Here is a 14954-nt window from a genome sequence, read left to right as displayed (position 1 = left end):
AACATCTGGTCTGTAGAAAACTCTCACCTTTTCCTTGGCCTGCTACCAGTGACTGCAGTTGTTTCCAAATGCAGACCTTTCCTCCCTCCCTCTCTCCCTCTCACTCTACCCCCGTCATAGACCATCCTTCAAGGGCATGAGTATAGAACTCTTCCATGGGGGTCCTCAACCTCAAAGAGCACATATCCGCTCATCCCCTCTGATGAGTTTCCCTCTAGACTTCAGAAGGTAGCACCCACCACACTTCCTCATGAGGGAGGAGAGAAGGAATATACTCTCACCCCAAATAAGTCTTATAAATCCTTCTCTCCCTTTTCTACCCCTCAATCTTTTAAAAGTCCTGTCATGTCTTTCCTTCTGCTGGAATCTCCTCTCTAATTTAATGAGCACTACTCGTCCTTTGGACTCTAGCTTTAGCCCCTCCATAAACCATGATCCATGAAGAGACCCCCTGCTCTGTGTCCACAATACCCCCATGCCAATTTCAACCATGGTTAGGCACTTGGTCTTCTGCATGTTTACTAGACTATAAGGACCTTGAAGACCACATTTCATTCATCTCTGTGTCCCCAGAGCCTTGCACCATGCCTGGTATACAACAGGGGTTCATTAAATGCTCAGAGGAGGAAAGATTCAAATGCTGACATCAGTGGATCTGAGAAGCATATGCTGGGAGAGCTGTCTCAGCATAAGTTAAACAATTTATTGCAATGCCCCTAATTCTCCACCCTTTGCATTGCAGGCACCTTTCTGGTCACTGTGACGGTGAGGAATGCCTTCTCAAACTTAAGTTTGGAAGTCGGAAGCATCACTGTCACAGGCAAGGAATTTCTGCAAGGGGGTATAGAACTCGTGACCAGGAGTCTGGGGCATTGCATTTGCTTGGGATTCAGTGAGGGACTCTTCAGAACAGAACTCTGAATACTTACCTTGCTCTATAGATGTTAAGGGACAGTGATATATGCAGTTAAACATTCAACCATTGTTACAGAATTCTAAAACATCCGAGTTTGTATTCGTTATGTTGCTTTAGGCTCCAAGCAACAGAAAGCCCAACTAAGGTGGCTTTAGGTTCAAGGCTTTATTATTCCACATACTAAGAAGTTAGGAGGTAAGCTATTCCAGGGTTGGTTCAGTTGCTCAGTGTCACCAGCAAGGACGAGGCTCACTCTGTTGTCCTGTTCTGCCATCCTCAGAGCTTCTGCCTTGTCCTTAGGCTTGCATCTCATCAACATGGCCGCTGGAGTTCCAGACATCACATGTCAGCCCAGCATTATCCAGCAGTTGCACAAGCCCATTTCCCTCTCTGTAGCTCTTGTTACTAGGGGGGACATTTCCCCCCTCATCCCCAACAATCTTCCCCCTCAGACACCATCAGCTGGGGTCATGCACCCCAGCTGAAAGGGATTCTGGAAAGCAGGTATCCAGCACCTCCAGCTTTGTGGGAGAAGGTGGATTCTGGCAACCAGGAAGAAGGGCGGGGTACTGGCTGCTGGGTAGGCCACCAACAGCAATCACAGAGCTGAAAGTTCATCGCAAATGTGTTTGCCAGGACTCTTTGAGTAGCAATGGACAGAAAAGCAGTTCAAACTGGCTCAAGTCAAAGGGAAATTTTATCAGCTCAGAAAAGTAAAAGTCCAGGGTTTAGGCACAGCTGGATCCAGTCACGCAATTTCATCAGAAATCTCTGTCTCCCCATCTCTTGGTTCTACTTAGGCTTCATTCTGATTCCCTCTTCCCGAGCAGTAGCAGGATGGCCCCAGGCTTCAATCTTTAACCTAGAGAAGGAGCGCCTCTTTGTGGATATTTCCAGAAGTCCTGAGGTTGTCTCTACTGGTCCAGGCTTGGTTCATGTTCCCTCCAGGACCCACTGCTAAGGCCAGGGGAAAGTAGTATTCAGTTTAAGCAGACCAGAATCATATGTTCTTCTGGAACATGGTGCAGAGTCAGCTTCACCCAAACCAAGGACTTGAGAGTTGGGGAGGGATGGTTCCTCAGGGAAAATGTTACCTGTAAGTGCTCTTACCAAAAGAAGGGGGGCCTGGATTGTGGGACAGGGGAAAAAACATCAGATGTCCTCCCTACTGTCCACAGCCCTCCTTTTCCACATATAGAATTTGAGGACCAGAGAGGTTAAATGACTTTCCAAAAGTCACTCAGTTAATTCATGGCAGGATCAGAGGCAGCAACTATTTCTCTTGATTTCCTCATTCAGGGTTACTGGGCCCTCTTCCCTCTTAAGATTAAGAAGATCCTCTGTGTCTGGCATCTTAGCTTTGCTTTGTAGACTTTTACAGACCTCCGAAGTTAGAGTTCTTTGAATGAGAATTCATTGGGAAAGAATTTTTTAAAGATCAGTGGTACTCAGGTCTTAAAATCACCAGGTCACTGGGGTCTAGAGACTCACATGGATCTGCCAGTGCAGATAAAACACATTCCTATCTTAATCACTACCCTTTAGTCAGACATTAACATATTCACAGTTGAATATTTTCAGAGCATATCAAGTGCACGTACATTTTCCATTTTTTTAACTTGCTATACCAATACTCTTTACATATATATATATATATATATATATATATATATATATATATATTACAAAAAAATGATACATAAGCATAGCATTCAGCCCTCCTGGAGGCTTGAGAAATAGGGATTGCCTTTCCGTAACAGGTGAGGACCTTAAGACTCAGAAAGAATAACTAATCTTCCAAGGTTCACATAGCCAGTAAAAGACCAAGAGAAGGACCCAGAAATGCACCATGGTGTGCTGAGGCCGGCTCCTAACAGCTTTTCAGAGCTGGGTCTGTCCATCTCTTGCTCTACATTCACTGAGGTCAGCTTGGTAGCTTGAAATCTGCCTTAGTGGGAATACTGATGCCATAGAAATTAGCAAACACTACAAATCAGAGTTCCCCACTCCCTCCCTAAACTGATAGCTAAACATTAACAGCATACACCCACATGTCTGTCTCCAAATCTTGTGTGTTATCTGCATTGGCAACTGCCTGCCTCTTTCTTTCTTTTTTTTTTTTTAATATTTTATTTATTTATTCAACAGAGATAGAGACAGCCAGCGAGAGAGGGAACACAAGCAGGGGGAGTGGGAGAGGAAGAAGCAGGCTCATAGCGGAGGAGCCTGATGTGGGGCTCGATCCCATAACGCCGGGATCACGCCCTGAGCCGAAGGCAGACGCTTAACCGCTGTGCCACCCAGGCGCCCCTGCATTGGCAACTGCCTGCCTCTTTCTTAACATCCAAAGAGGTGTCTTTAGTCCAATGGTGGACATGATGGTTTGGGTTTTTACCCATTTCTATGGCCTGAATGTTTGCTAAATTTCCCTAACCCATTTGCAAGACAGGTGGATCCCCTAGGGCATCTTGAGCATACCCCTGACTCTGCCCTTTGGCAACCTTATAAACACCCAAAATCTGATGCCTGTTCCCCCTGTGCTTACAGCTCCTTCCAGTCTGCAAGAACCATCTGGAACAAATGCCAAGGAAAAGAATGTGAGTATTTGTTTTTTAAACACTTAACCTCACAAGAAAAAGATGTCTAAGTACCCTGCTTTAGTTTTGAGTTTGGGTTTGTTGGTGCTAATACCCAGAATACTAGGAAGCACAGAGGTTCTTCCATTTGAAAAGAGATCCAGAAGGAATGAAGTCAAACCAAGCATGTTCTCCAACCATAAAAGTGTTATATTACAAATCAGTAGTAAGATACCTGGGATATGTACATATCTTTTAGACATCTTGAAAATTAAACAGCGCACTTGAAAAAAATCAACAGGTCAAAGAAAAAATTCACAAGGAAAATTTAAAAATATTTCTGAGTGATGATAGCACAATCTATCCAAATTTGTGGAATATAGCTAAAGCAATGTTCAGAGGGAAATTTATAGCTATAAAGCTTAAGTTAAAAAACAGGCCCAGGTTCCTTAGTTTTACAGCAAGACTAAGTCCTCAACTCCTTGCTGTTGACATTGCCGTGCACTTGTTTAATAACAAAGACTGTGCATCTACAATGTCCAAGGCTTGGCGTTAGGGCCTAGAGACACAAAGGTGAACAAACTGCTGTGGTCCCTGCCTTCTTGGAGCCTAGTGGGTGAAACTACTGAACAGTTTAGCATCTCATTAGGAGTTGTGGTAAGTGTCTAACTAGAAGCAACAGGATGCAGTGACAGCAACCGACACAGGGTGGCCTAGCAAATGTGATCAGATGAAGCCTCTCAGAAGGTGACATTGGAGTGGGAACCTGAAGATAAGACAGTCATGCTGGAAAGCAGAACAAGGCTTTCTGGGTGCACAGATATGAAGGCCCTGGGGCTAGAAGTTGGCTTGAGGACTATGAGGGGTGGAGCATGTAGGAGATTACAGAGAGATGGAGAGAAGCCAGATCACATGAGGTCTTAGGTGCCAAGAAAGGGGTTTGGGTTTTACTCTCAGGCCATGGGAGACCACTAAGGGGTTGAGTTCTGCCGTGTAGCCTCCTGTTACACCAGGCTAAGCCCTCTAGGCCTAGCCGTTTATTAGGTCCTACCAGAACTTACTCCAGGAGCACACCTTATACCTGCCAATCTCTCCTCCTAGAACCCACAGGCTTGCTCCTCCTCCTTCACAATAGCTCTGTGCCTTCCTCTGTTCCAGACACAATAGGAAACATGTCACTAGCTCCTTTGATTTAGTCCAAGCAACCCAGGAATTGAATGCTATCAAACCTTCACAGGAGTAGATGTTCTCAACCTATTGCTTCCCTCTTACACATTCTCATAATCCTCTGGGCCCCCTTCTCTTTAGCAGTTAGCATTCTGTGTTTTATCTTTTTCCTTGTCTGTCTTCCCTCCCAAACTTAAGGGCAAGGCCCAGTTCTCTATTCCTGTATCTCTGGCAATTAAGCATGGGGCCTGACCCAGAGCAGGCTCTATTAACGGCTAGATGCATGGTGGACACTTAGCACTGAGCCCCCATTCAGACTAAAGTTATTTATCCTGTGATTCATCCCCAGAGGGCGGCCAGGCGGATCATACAGGGTCTGTTTCCATTCAACCTTCAGACTAAAGTTACTTATCCCTGATTCATCCCCAGAGGGCAGCCAGGTGGATCATACAGGGTCTGTTTCCATTCCACACCCTATGCTGTGGCTACCCTTGGCACAGAGTGCTGTGGGGTGGGCGGTGGGGTGCCAACTGTGGTGGGGCGTCTCAACAGCCTGTGCTTTTTCTGCAGAGAGAGAAAGGGGATGTGCAGGTGTATGTGGAACCTGGTCAGTACGTGGATCCTTTCACGACTGTGACTCTGGGCTGGCCAGACAGTGACAAGGATTTACGCTTCCAGTGGTCATGTGGTAGGTGGCTGCAGAGCTCTGGAACTGTCCTATCTCACCCCAAAGTAATGGATAGAGGTCAGCTTTGCTGTTTTTTAACCTTCACACCTGCCATTTTGTGCACTTTGCATGTGCAGAGATTGAGAATTCCATGGAGATGGGAGGGTGAGGGGGGAAGCAGTGGCAAACCAAGGCAGAGGTAGCCCTGAAGGCAGGCAACAAGGAGATGCATTATCTGTAAAGAATCTGAGAACAGTAATTAATCCTAAAAGTCAATCTGCTTTATTTTCACCACAAACAACCTCAGTGATAAAATAAAAACAATTCCTCCCCTCCGGGTGGATCCCTCCTTTCACTTCCTTGCCCTTGATATGTCTCTGGGAAGAGAGTCTAGAAGTGAGGAGGCATTTTCAGACAAACCAAGAGAGTAGCACCAGTACCCATTGTTTAGAAACGGTTGTCCCCCTTTCTGTAGGGATATATCCTAGCTAGGCAGACATTCTTTTGGAAATGAATGCCATCCCTACTGTACACATTATTTTTGTTAGCTGTTTTTCTTTTTTTTTTTTTTAAAGATTTTATTTATTTATTTGACAGAGATAGAGACAGCCAGCGAGAGAGGGAATACAAGCAGGGGGAGTGGGAGAGGAAGAAGCAGGCTCATAGTGGAGGAGCCTGATGTGGGGCTCGATCCCATAACGCCGGGATCACGCCCTGAGCCGAAGGCAGACGCTTAACCGCTGTGCCACCCAGGCGCCCCTAGCTGTTTTTCTTTGAACAATAAATCCTGCATTTTTTAATGCCATGATATCTTCTCCATCTTGATTTCATAAGTACATAATAGACTGTCTAGTTGATGTATGATCGTTTATTTACTTGTGCCCCTTTTTCAGACATTTAGGTTGTTCTGAATTATTTGCCCTTATAAACAACATTGTAATGAACATCATTGTAGTTATATCTTTATTTGCCTCTGTGATTACTTTCATAAATAAGTTTTGAGAAAATAAGTAAATTTCAAGACATGGAATAGCTGGGTTAAAAGTCACAGAAACTTTGAAGCCTTTCGATATCCATTGGTAACTGTTCAGGACATCTTTTTGGCTGTTAATTCTTATCAGAATTCACAGAGGACACATGTATAGAGTTTGGGTGGTTGAGCTGATGGGCTGACCCTAGATCACGTCTTGTGAATGACTAATATGCTGGGGGGCAGGGGAAGTGAAGTGATTGATAGATAAACATGGATCAACAGAGATGAAGGGCAAAGGATACAGGGACTTACCGAGCCAGTATCATAAAGCCGGAGGTGACATGCGGTCTCTCAGATGGAGATACAGTCCCCAGGTCCCCAGTGTACCCACAGGGACACAGGGCTGAGGACAATCACTTCCAAGTAGAGTGAGAGTTACACCAGAGTCAAGAAAGTGCCCTGGATGCTCTCCCAGGCAGAGCTGTATATCCTCCTGGCCACTCTCCAGCAATATGCCTGCCCATTGATTCATCCGTGCAAGTGGCTGGTGCAAAAGAAGTGGACGTATGCTGCAGGTCTGCTCAGAGTCAGGGTGAAGCACCACTCATTTCCCCAGAAGCATCCTTCCTCAGCACCATTTCTGCACCCTGCAAGTGAGAGTGTTTTTTAAAAATCAAACTCTCTCTTTGGAGCTGCTTTTCTTATCTATGACTCTTTTCTTCTAAAAACCCCAAACCAGAAGGGTCCCTGGATGGCTAACAGCATTTGCCCCTCTCTCTCAGGACGTTGCTGGGCCCAGTGGAGCTACTGTGTTGAGAGGCAGCTGCTCCGCACAGACCAAAGGGAGCTGGTGCTTCCTCCGTCCTGCCTGCCACCGCCCAACTCTGCCATCACCCTGCGCCTGGCCACCTGGAGAGGTGGGGAGCTGGAGAACCAGGAGGAGCAGTGCCTCTATGTGTCCTCCCCCCTGGAGCTCAGGCCTCGAGTCAGGTGGGCGCAAGAGAGCAAACTTCTGCGGTGTTGCCACCCCTTCAGCCACCATTTAGGCCAGTCGCAGTTCTCAAAGGGAGTGCTCCCTGGTGGTCAGCAGTGATTTGCCCCAATGCAGGGAGACAGTGCACCCCAATGACAACTTCCCAGACTCAGGATCAGGGAAGGCTTCCCTCAGCAGAGATATGAAGAAGGAAGAGGAACTAGCTTGGCAGGAAAAGGGGGCTGGCTGGAAAGGAAACTGGATAGCAAAGGGAGGGAGCACAGAATAAGCTGGAAGTGAAGGAGACTGGTATGGCTTAAGTATGGAAGGAGAGAGAGGGGTAAGAAGAAACCTGGAGAAAAGGCAGGGCCTGGCTCTGGTGGAACCTTGTGGGTTATGTCACAGACATGATTTTGAAGAGTTCTGGAAAGTCACCCAAGAGTTGCAAGCAGGCTGGGGACATGATTACGTCTTACTTCAAAATGCTGTGGTAGCAGGGTGGAGAGCAGGTTGGAGGAGGGCAAGAGAGGGCTCCAGGAGATTGCTGAGTTCTTACAGGAGTCAAGGTGAAAGCTCAAGGTAGCCTGGTCTATCAGCTGGGTCTCAGCAAAAAGTAGATGTCTCCCTCAAACTGGGAATTGATGAGAGTTGGACAAAGGGTCTATTTACAGATGTGTGCAAACAAAGGGAACAAACTAGAGATGACAGTGCAGGACTACGATAGGTGGAAGCCACTGTCCTTCTTAGGACTGCAGAACTAGGGAGTGGTGGATGGCGTTGCTGGAACCCCTGGGAGCTGTGGTCTTGTTTAGAGGAACACAGTCACTGCCAACTGCTAAGGAGCAGGAACAGTGGTGAATAAATACCTACCTCCCCCTCACCCTCTGATTCCCTAGCCAATGCCTCCCATTGCGGGACCCAACCAGAAGCCACAGGGCACGGGAACTCAGGTGACACAGTCTATGGACATTAGTCTCCTAGTGTCCAGAGCCACAAAGAGTTGTTGGAGAATGTCTGGTACACCTGTGCTAGGATGGACATGAAGACAGAAGCAGGGAGATTGAGAGCTGCTAAGGAGTTAAAACTGAAAAGTCCTGCAGATGGGCTGGACACATGGTAGGTGCCAGAGTAATCTCTCATTGGCTCCAGGGAGGGAGTGGGACGCTGTAGAGAAGGCCCAGGATCTGGATGTAGATGTGCTGGTGTGTGTTCCCTTCGCCCACCCAGGAGTCGTATCACCTGGAACAAATCACACTGGCTCCCTGAGTCTGGTTTCCTTGTCTGTGATAGGGGATTCTAATATGTTGCTCCTAGGGTCGTGGTAAGCACTGGATAAGTGAATAATGATGCAAATTATTTATCACCTGTGGCATGCATGCAATAAAACCATAGCATTCCTTAATTATTGTTAGAGCTAGAAGGAATCACAGAAATATTGTCTGCTCTTACCCCCCCCAACTTTGCAGGTGAGGAGACTGGGGCTCAGAGTTTAAGTGACTCATGCAAGGTGACCATTCTTACAAGGCAGGGACAGGATCTGAGGACCCTGGGCTTCATGCGCTTTCCATACCATCTTTCATCGGGAATGAAATAGGAATTCAGTCAGGCACAAATCACTCCATCTCCATGACCGATGCTATACCGATGCTATACCGTTCCTGTTTTTGGTTGGGGCATGGGTTGCTTTTATTCCCTCTTTCACTTGAAAAAAGGCCCTTTGCCACCTTTGCAAAGGACCTGGGAAGGACCAGGCCACAAGGCCTGAGTGAGCTTCCGCACTCCATTCTGTCTCCCTCTCAGCTGTGAGAAGAACTGCAGACCAGTGAATGCCAGTGAAGACGTCGTGCTCAGAGTCACCATGGGGGATGACTCCTCAGTGGCCATGTTCAACTGGTATTTAGAAGACACCTCTCTGGAGAAGGTGAGGACACTGGCCATCACTCCCACTTTGATTGACCAGACCCTGTGTCACAGGCCCAGGACTGAGCTGGGGTGGGTCAAAGCCCACGGGGGGGGGGCACAGTGGTAAGCGTTCCCCAGAGGAAAACCAGGGCATTGGTCAGGAGGGAGAATGGATGCAAGGAGGCAGAAGTAATGGAGAAACATCACAGCAGATGCTGCGGGTGCCCCAGCCCAGTTCCTCTTCCCAGGCTGACACACCCGTCCCCAGCCGCTGTGGAGTGACTGCCGGCCAGTAACCGATGGAGGTGGGGGTCTCACAGCCCAGCCCCCCCTGCCTCTGAATAAGAGAACTTCTGTGATGTGGCTAACGCTCCCCATGGGATCAGGCTGAGGCTGGCTGGACACTGCCTGAAACCACTTCTCTGAGGAGTTTCATTCTCTGCCCTACTCTGCTTCCCTCTCTGCTCTGGTTTTCCCAAGAGCCCTCCCTCAGTAAATGACCTGCACATGAATCCCCGTCTCAGGCTCTCCTTCAGGGGAACCTGATCTCGGACAAACAGCTACACCAGAATGGAAATTGGGTATGTGGGCTCACTCAGGGGAAAGCAGGTGGTGTCTTTGCAGCAGAGACAGATCTCGAAGGCCTCCTAGGGGTGAGAAGCCACCACCCTCCTGAGGTCCAGCAGCCTGGCTGAAGCCTCAGGGGCTCTGGGTGATGCTCTCTTTCAGGCTGAGCCTCTCCCAGCTGTCTGCAGATTCCATGGATTTTGGCTGAGTTCTTTAATCCTCCTTCAGAGCAACAACTCCATGCTGCGGTTGAACAGCTCCTTCCTGCAGACCTGGGGCCAGGCCATCCGGATCAGAGCCACAGGTGTGGAGGTCTCCCCTCAGTCTCTTGTCACGGATCCTGTCTGCCACAGAAAGTGAACCAAGACAAACCCAGAAGCCCTAAAATGTGGGACTTCAGTGCCGTATGGTCAGGAGCCATACGCAGGCTCTGGTGTTAATCCCATCGCCACCACTTTCTAGCTGGGAGGCAAGGCACTTAAACTCTCTGTGCCTCAGTTTCCTGCCTCTGAATTGCATTATGCAGGGTGGATGAGACAGATTGTTCTGAGGTGGTGCAGCCTGCGTGTCCTGCCAGGAAGATTCTCACTTTAAACAAACCCAGTATGGGGGGAAATGTAGATTCTCAAAAAGACAGATGATGGGTTCTTTTCCAAATAGATTAAATTGATTCAGTTTTTCTCAACGTGGCCCACAGACCTCCCACACTGGGACACTGGGACAACCTGGGGTTTAATATGAGCACTCCCAGGCTTGCCCCAAACCTTCTGGATTAGGTCTACACTCATCATTTTTAATTGGTTAAAATTCTCTTTATGCCCAGCTCTTCCAGGTACCTACTCTTTGAAATACCAGGGGGTGTGGGAGGCTGGTGCAGGTGGGGGCCTGGAAAGAACAAGGCTTCGGGTGGGATCAGCCCATTTCTAGATTCTGGCCATGGCCCTTTTGAGCTCGGTGATCTTGAGCAAGTCATTTGCTTCCCATTAGACTTCCTCCTCACCAAAGCTGTGAGGCAGCTACTAATATTAGCCCCGTTTTAGAGATGAAGGACTAACTCTTAAAATGTGAGGCCCCAGGATACCCTGCACTGGGGGAGCTGTTAGATATGCCGATTACTGGGCCCCACCCCAGAACCTCCAGAGAGGTCTGAGGCTCAGGGTCAGCAGATGGGCCTGGCAATCTGCATGCTTAACAAGCTGCCAGGGTGATCCTGAAGCATGGTGGTTTGTGTGACCCACAGAGCCCCTCAAACACCCTCTGTCTTCACTCCCCAGCAGTGACTGGGCATGCCTATGGGGAGGACACCTATGTGATCAGCTCTCTGCCTCCCCCCGAGGTGCCCATCTGCACCATCACCCCGAAGGAGGGTACCGTTCTGACAAGCTTCACCATCTTCTGCAACACATCCTCGGCCCTGGGCCCCCTGGAGTACTGCTTCTGTCTGGAGTCAGGTACTGGCTATGCTCTCCTTTCAGCTGCTAGGCTCCATTTCTCCCAGAACAGGGGTCTGTCTCTCTGTGGAAACAGCAAAAAGTATGTTCCATCTGTGAGAGAGGTTTGCAGAATGAAGAATCCCCTACACCTTAACACCAGCCCCAGGTGCAATGACCCAGCCACACTTCTCTGGGGAGGAGGGGAAGCAGTTTAGATCAACCAACCTGGGAAGGCCTTTGTACAGGAAGTGACTTTTGAGTGCACTTGGATATGTTTTGAGCTACTTTTTAAGATCTCCTCCTCCCCTCTTCCTCTTCCTCCTTCTCTTTTTTGTAATTTGGTTTGCTACCTTGAATTTTTTTTAAGCCTGTAAAGAGGGAAAATATTTTTTGAATTTTTTATGGATTCCAGTAAAATTATTCCAAAGTCCTAGCAGCATGTGATTACCTGGAGAGGCCAGGGGATCAGTATAGATGTCTGTCTTCTCTTTGAAAGCATGGAGTCCCTGAGTGCCTGCCCTGCCTTCGTAAGCTGCAGCTTTCGTGTCCTTGTCATCAGGCTCTACCTTCGTGGCTTTCCAGTCTCCCTGGGGCCTGGAGATGCCCCCCTAACTGTTGAGTTTCCATTTACCAGGTTCCTGTCTACACTGTGGCCCTGAGCCTGCCCTCCCGTCAGTTTATCTGCCACTTGGGAAAGTAAACAATAACTTCATGCTGACAGTGGTCATTTCTGTCTCCAGTCTTGCAGGGGACAAACAGCAGGCCCATGCAGCAGTAAAGGTGGGTAGTGGCAGCCTTTTGTTTCTTTTTTTTTTTTTTTTAAGATTTTATTTATTTANGTTTCTTTACTGAGAAAACTTATTGACCCAGCTGAATGAACCTCACCAAGAACGGGTTGAAGGGAGCCAAGGGCATGACCAGATGAATCACTGATTCATTCATTCCTCCAACTAGTATTTTCAGAGCACCTGCTATGTGCCAGGCCCTGGGGACACAGCTGTGAACAAAACAGACATGGTCTCTACCTTTGCAGACCCTACATCTCAGTGGCCAGAATAGGGGTCAGGCCCTGGAGGACAGAGCAGGAGGACGCAGGGATGGGATAGACCAGTGCCATCAGAGTCTAGAGGAAGGAGGACCAAAATCAGCCATCAGGGCTACAAGGCTGAGGCTGGATAAAATCAGGGTAAATTTGAAAGGTGAGAGGCCAGGTGGAGCAGGAAGGGATTGGGGCATGATGAGGAGGGCAGTGAGGGTAGAGCAGCGACTTGCCCAAGGCTTGCTTTCAGTGGCCATTGGCTGCCTGCTACAAGTGGGCCCAGCTGCCCTCAGCCGCAGGAGAGACCCCACACCAGATGCAAAGCCTTCCAGCCTTGCTCTGGTTTGCTTCGTGAGACTGTGACTTTAGGCTCCAGGTTTTGGAACAAGAACTGGTGAGCTGAGGTCTTCATGCCCTGAGCGTGCTTCTGGTTTCCCTGTTAGGTGGGACTTGGAGACACCCATGTTGGCAACGTGGCATTCCAAGCCGCAGTGTTGGAGAACATCACCACCACTCTGCAAGGCGAGCGGGACCCGGAGCAGCTCTTCCAGCTGGCCAGAGCTGTGTTGTCCACGCTAGACCAGGAGTGCCAGGGGCATGGCTGCGGGTGGCTACTGAAACATGGACATCAGACAGAAGGTGCTCAAGATGGGCCCCTTTCATGCCATCCACTGGGGTCCCGGGGTGTGTACCCAGTCATTCAGGGTGGGGCATGGAATTCACGGAGCTGGAAAGCCTCAGTATCTGCCGAGGTGCTGACATCAGCTCCCTCTCTGGTCCTTTCTCGGTAAGTGACCTAAAATGATGCAAACCTGCTTTCCCTGCTCTACCTCATGGAGTCAAAGGCTTCTAGGGCAGGAGGGAATTTAAGAGTATCATTCCAGGCCTTCCTGTCAAAGATGACAACACGAAGGCCAGAAGAGAAAAGTGGCCTGGCCTCACTCATATAGTTAATGGTCTGGTGTCCCACCTCTGTCATCCCACCTCTGTCACTTGCCACCTGTACTGTCACAGGCTGGTGAATGAACTTCTCTAAGCCTCAGTTTCCCCATCTGGAAAATGGGGATAATAAATAGTATTTTTCCTCATAAGGTTAGGTTAAACCATTTGAAATTACCAACATTCAACCAGCTTTAATCCACAGAATGGCCATTTCATGTGTTACAACCTGACATGCCAAACAACTATCGCAGCATGTATAATTACTTTCACTTCTGGTATCTGCTGTATGAATAAGTGTGGGTGCACAGACACAAATGTGCATACACACACATACTCACACAGCATCACGTACACCTGCTGGGCATGGAGAAGAAAAAAAAGACTTCTCTGGTCCCCTGAAGGGTTTGCATGAAAGTACTTAGCATGGTGCAGGACATGTGGTAAGTACTTCATACAAAGAAGTGGTGGTTGTCATAGTCATTACTTATAAATAACTAACATTTATTGAGCACCTACTATGTGCTGCCAGCCCCAAGAGCTTCAGGGATATGTAATTCTCATTAAAACCCTACAAGGTAAATGGTGAGATCCCCATCTATGTTACAGAAGAGGAAACCGGGTAAGAGAATTTTAAAAGTTTGCCCAGGCCCACATTTCTAAAAAGGCGGTGAAGATGGTGTTCCAAACCAGACTGGCTCTTCCCCTGTCCACCTCTTGCCCTCCTAAGCCTCTCACCCCTGCCCTTGTTTCACATTAGCCCCTCCGTACACCCCACACCCCCCTGGTTCTCAGTCTTGGTTTGCATTCACTCTGAACATTACCTATGGAGGACTTCCATTTGGATGTCCTGTGGTCCCTGAGCACACAGACTATGCAGCCACCCAAGGTCTCCTCATGAAACACTGGGGTCCTGGCAGAAGGCAGGCATAAAACGCTAATGGAATGACTGAGAAGAATTTAAGAAGGGCTCTGCTGATAAAAGCTGGGGCTCAGCCTGAAGTGACCATAATCTGGAGGGGGCAGCTGCATGGAAGGGAGACCCTGGTGGAAGCAATGGTTTCTAAAGAATGAGGCAGTTGACCCATCTGGCAGGCAGGCACCAGGAGAATAGCTTCTAGCACTCTCTCCTCCTGCCCTCTCATCTCCTGCTGAATGAATCCACTGGCCAGAGAGTCAGGAGCCAGTGGCATCTGCATGGAAGCTGCCTCCAGGACAGTGACGAAGGAGGGAGGGAAGATCTGCAGAGACGAACACAATTTCTCCTACCCGAACATTCTGACAAGAGAGAGCCCCTCATATACTGGCTTTTTCTCTCCTCCATCCAAGCCAGAGCCTAGATGCACCCTGAGCTAACAGGAGACATGCCCATACTCTGCAGCTGCCGGGAAAGGCTCTCAGGTAGGCTGCATGAACTGTGAGAAGCAGGCCAAGAGAGAGGGACTGTGCACTCGTATCTGTGCTGTGCCACATGGTTGCCATTCACCATATCTAGGTACTTACATCTAAATTAAATGCATTAAAATGAAATAAAGTTTAAAATTCAGTTCTCCAGTTGTACTGGCCACGTTTCAAGGGCTCAACAGTCACTTCTGGTGAGTGGACAGTGAAAAGATAGGACCCTTCCATCAATGAGGAAAGTTCTCCTGGGCAGGGCTGAAATTATAGTCTTAGTTTTTCTCTGTGGCTGCCAAGCCCAGCCCCCAGCCAGCCCTTGTTAGGGCTCTGTGGCTTAGAAAGCGCGGTCCCCAGAAGCCTCTACACTCCTCACCATCTTCAAAGCCAGTGGTTCAGCATCTTCA

At 48.5% G+C, this 14954-nt stretch overlaps 1 protein-coding gene and 1 long non-coding RNA gene across 4 annotated transcripts in view; one reads left to right on the top strand and one right to left on the bottom strand.

The window, feature by feature from the left end:
• The window catches only part of LOC117804583, a 93467-nt gene that overhangs the window by 5505 nt on the left and 73008 nt on the right, over nt 1-14954 (bottom strand). For all 3 annotated transcript variants that reach the window (XR_004629112.1, XR_004629113.1, XR_004629114.1), the window contains 3 exons: nt 11113-11256; nt 6612-6946; nt 930-2315 (listed from right to left, as the gene is read on the bottom strand). This is a non-coding gene — a long non-coding RNA (uncharacterized LOC117804583). The remainder of the gene's footprint in view (nt 1-929; nt 2316-6611; nt 6947-11112; nt 11257-14954) is intronic.
• The window catches only part of PKD1L2 (polycystin 1 like 2), an 88435-nt gene that overhangs the window by 23452 nt on the left and 50029 nt on the right, over nt 1-14954 (top strand). Inside the window, 10 exon segments of the mRNA XM_002917723.4 lie at nt 743-820; nt 3464-3513; nt 5230-5347; nt 7082-7289; nt 9073-9193; nt 9904-10045; nt 11016-11192; nt 11809-11954; nt 12657-12830; nt 12832-12852. Coding sequence (XP_002917769.2) covers nt 743-820; nt 3464-3513; nt 5230-5347; nt 7082-7289; nt 9073-9193; nt 9904-10045; nt 11016-11192; nt 11809-11954; nt 12657-12830; nt 12832-12852 — 1235 coding nt within the window.

Source organism: Ailuropoda melanoleuca, chromosome 12 (genome assembly GCF_002007445.2).
Source record: "Ailuropoda melanoleuca isolate Jingjing chromosome 12, ASM200744v2, whole genome shotgun sequence".
In the NCBI taxonomy this organism is placed as follows: Eukaryota; Metazoa; Chordata; class Mammalia; order Carnivora; family Ursidae; genus Ailuropoda; species Ailuropoda melanoleuca.
This window is presented reverse-complemented; position numbering and strand designations above follow the sequence as displayed.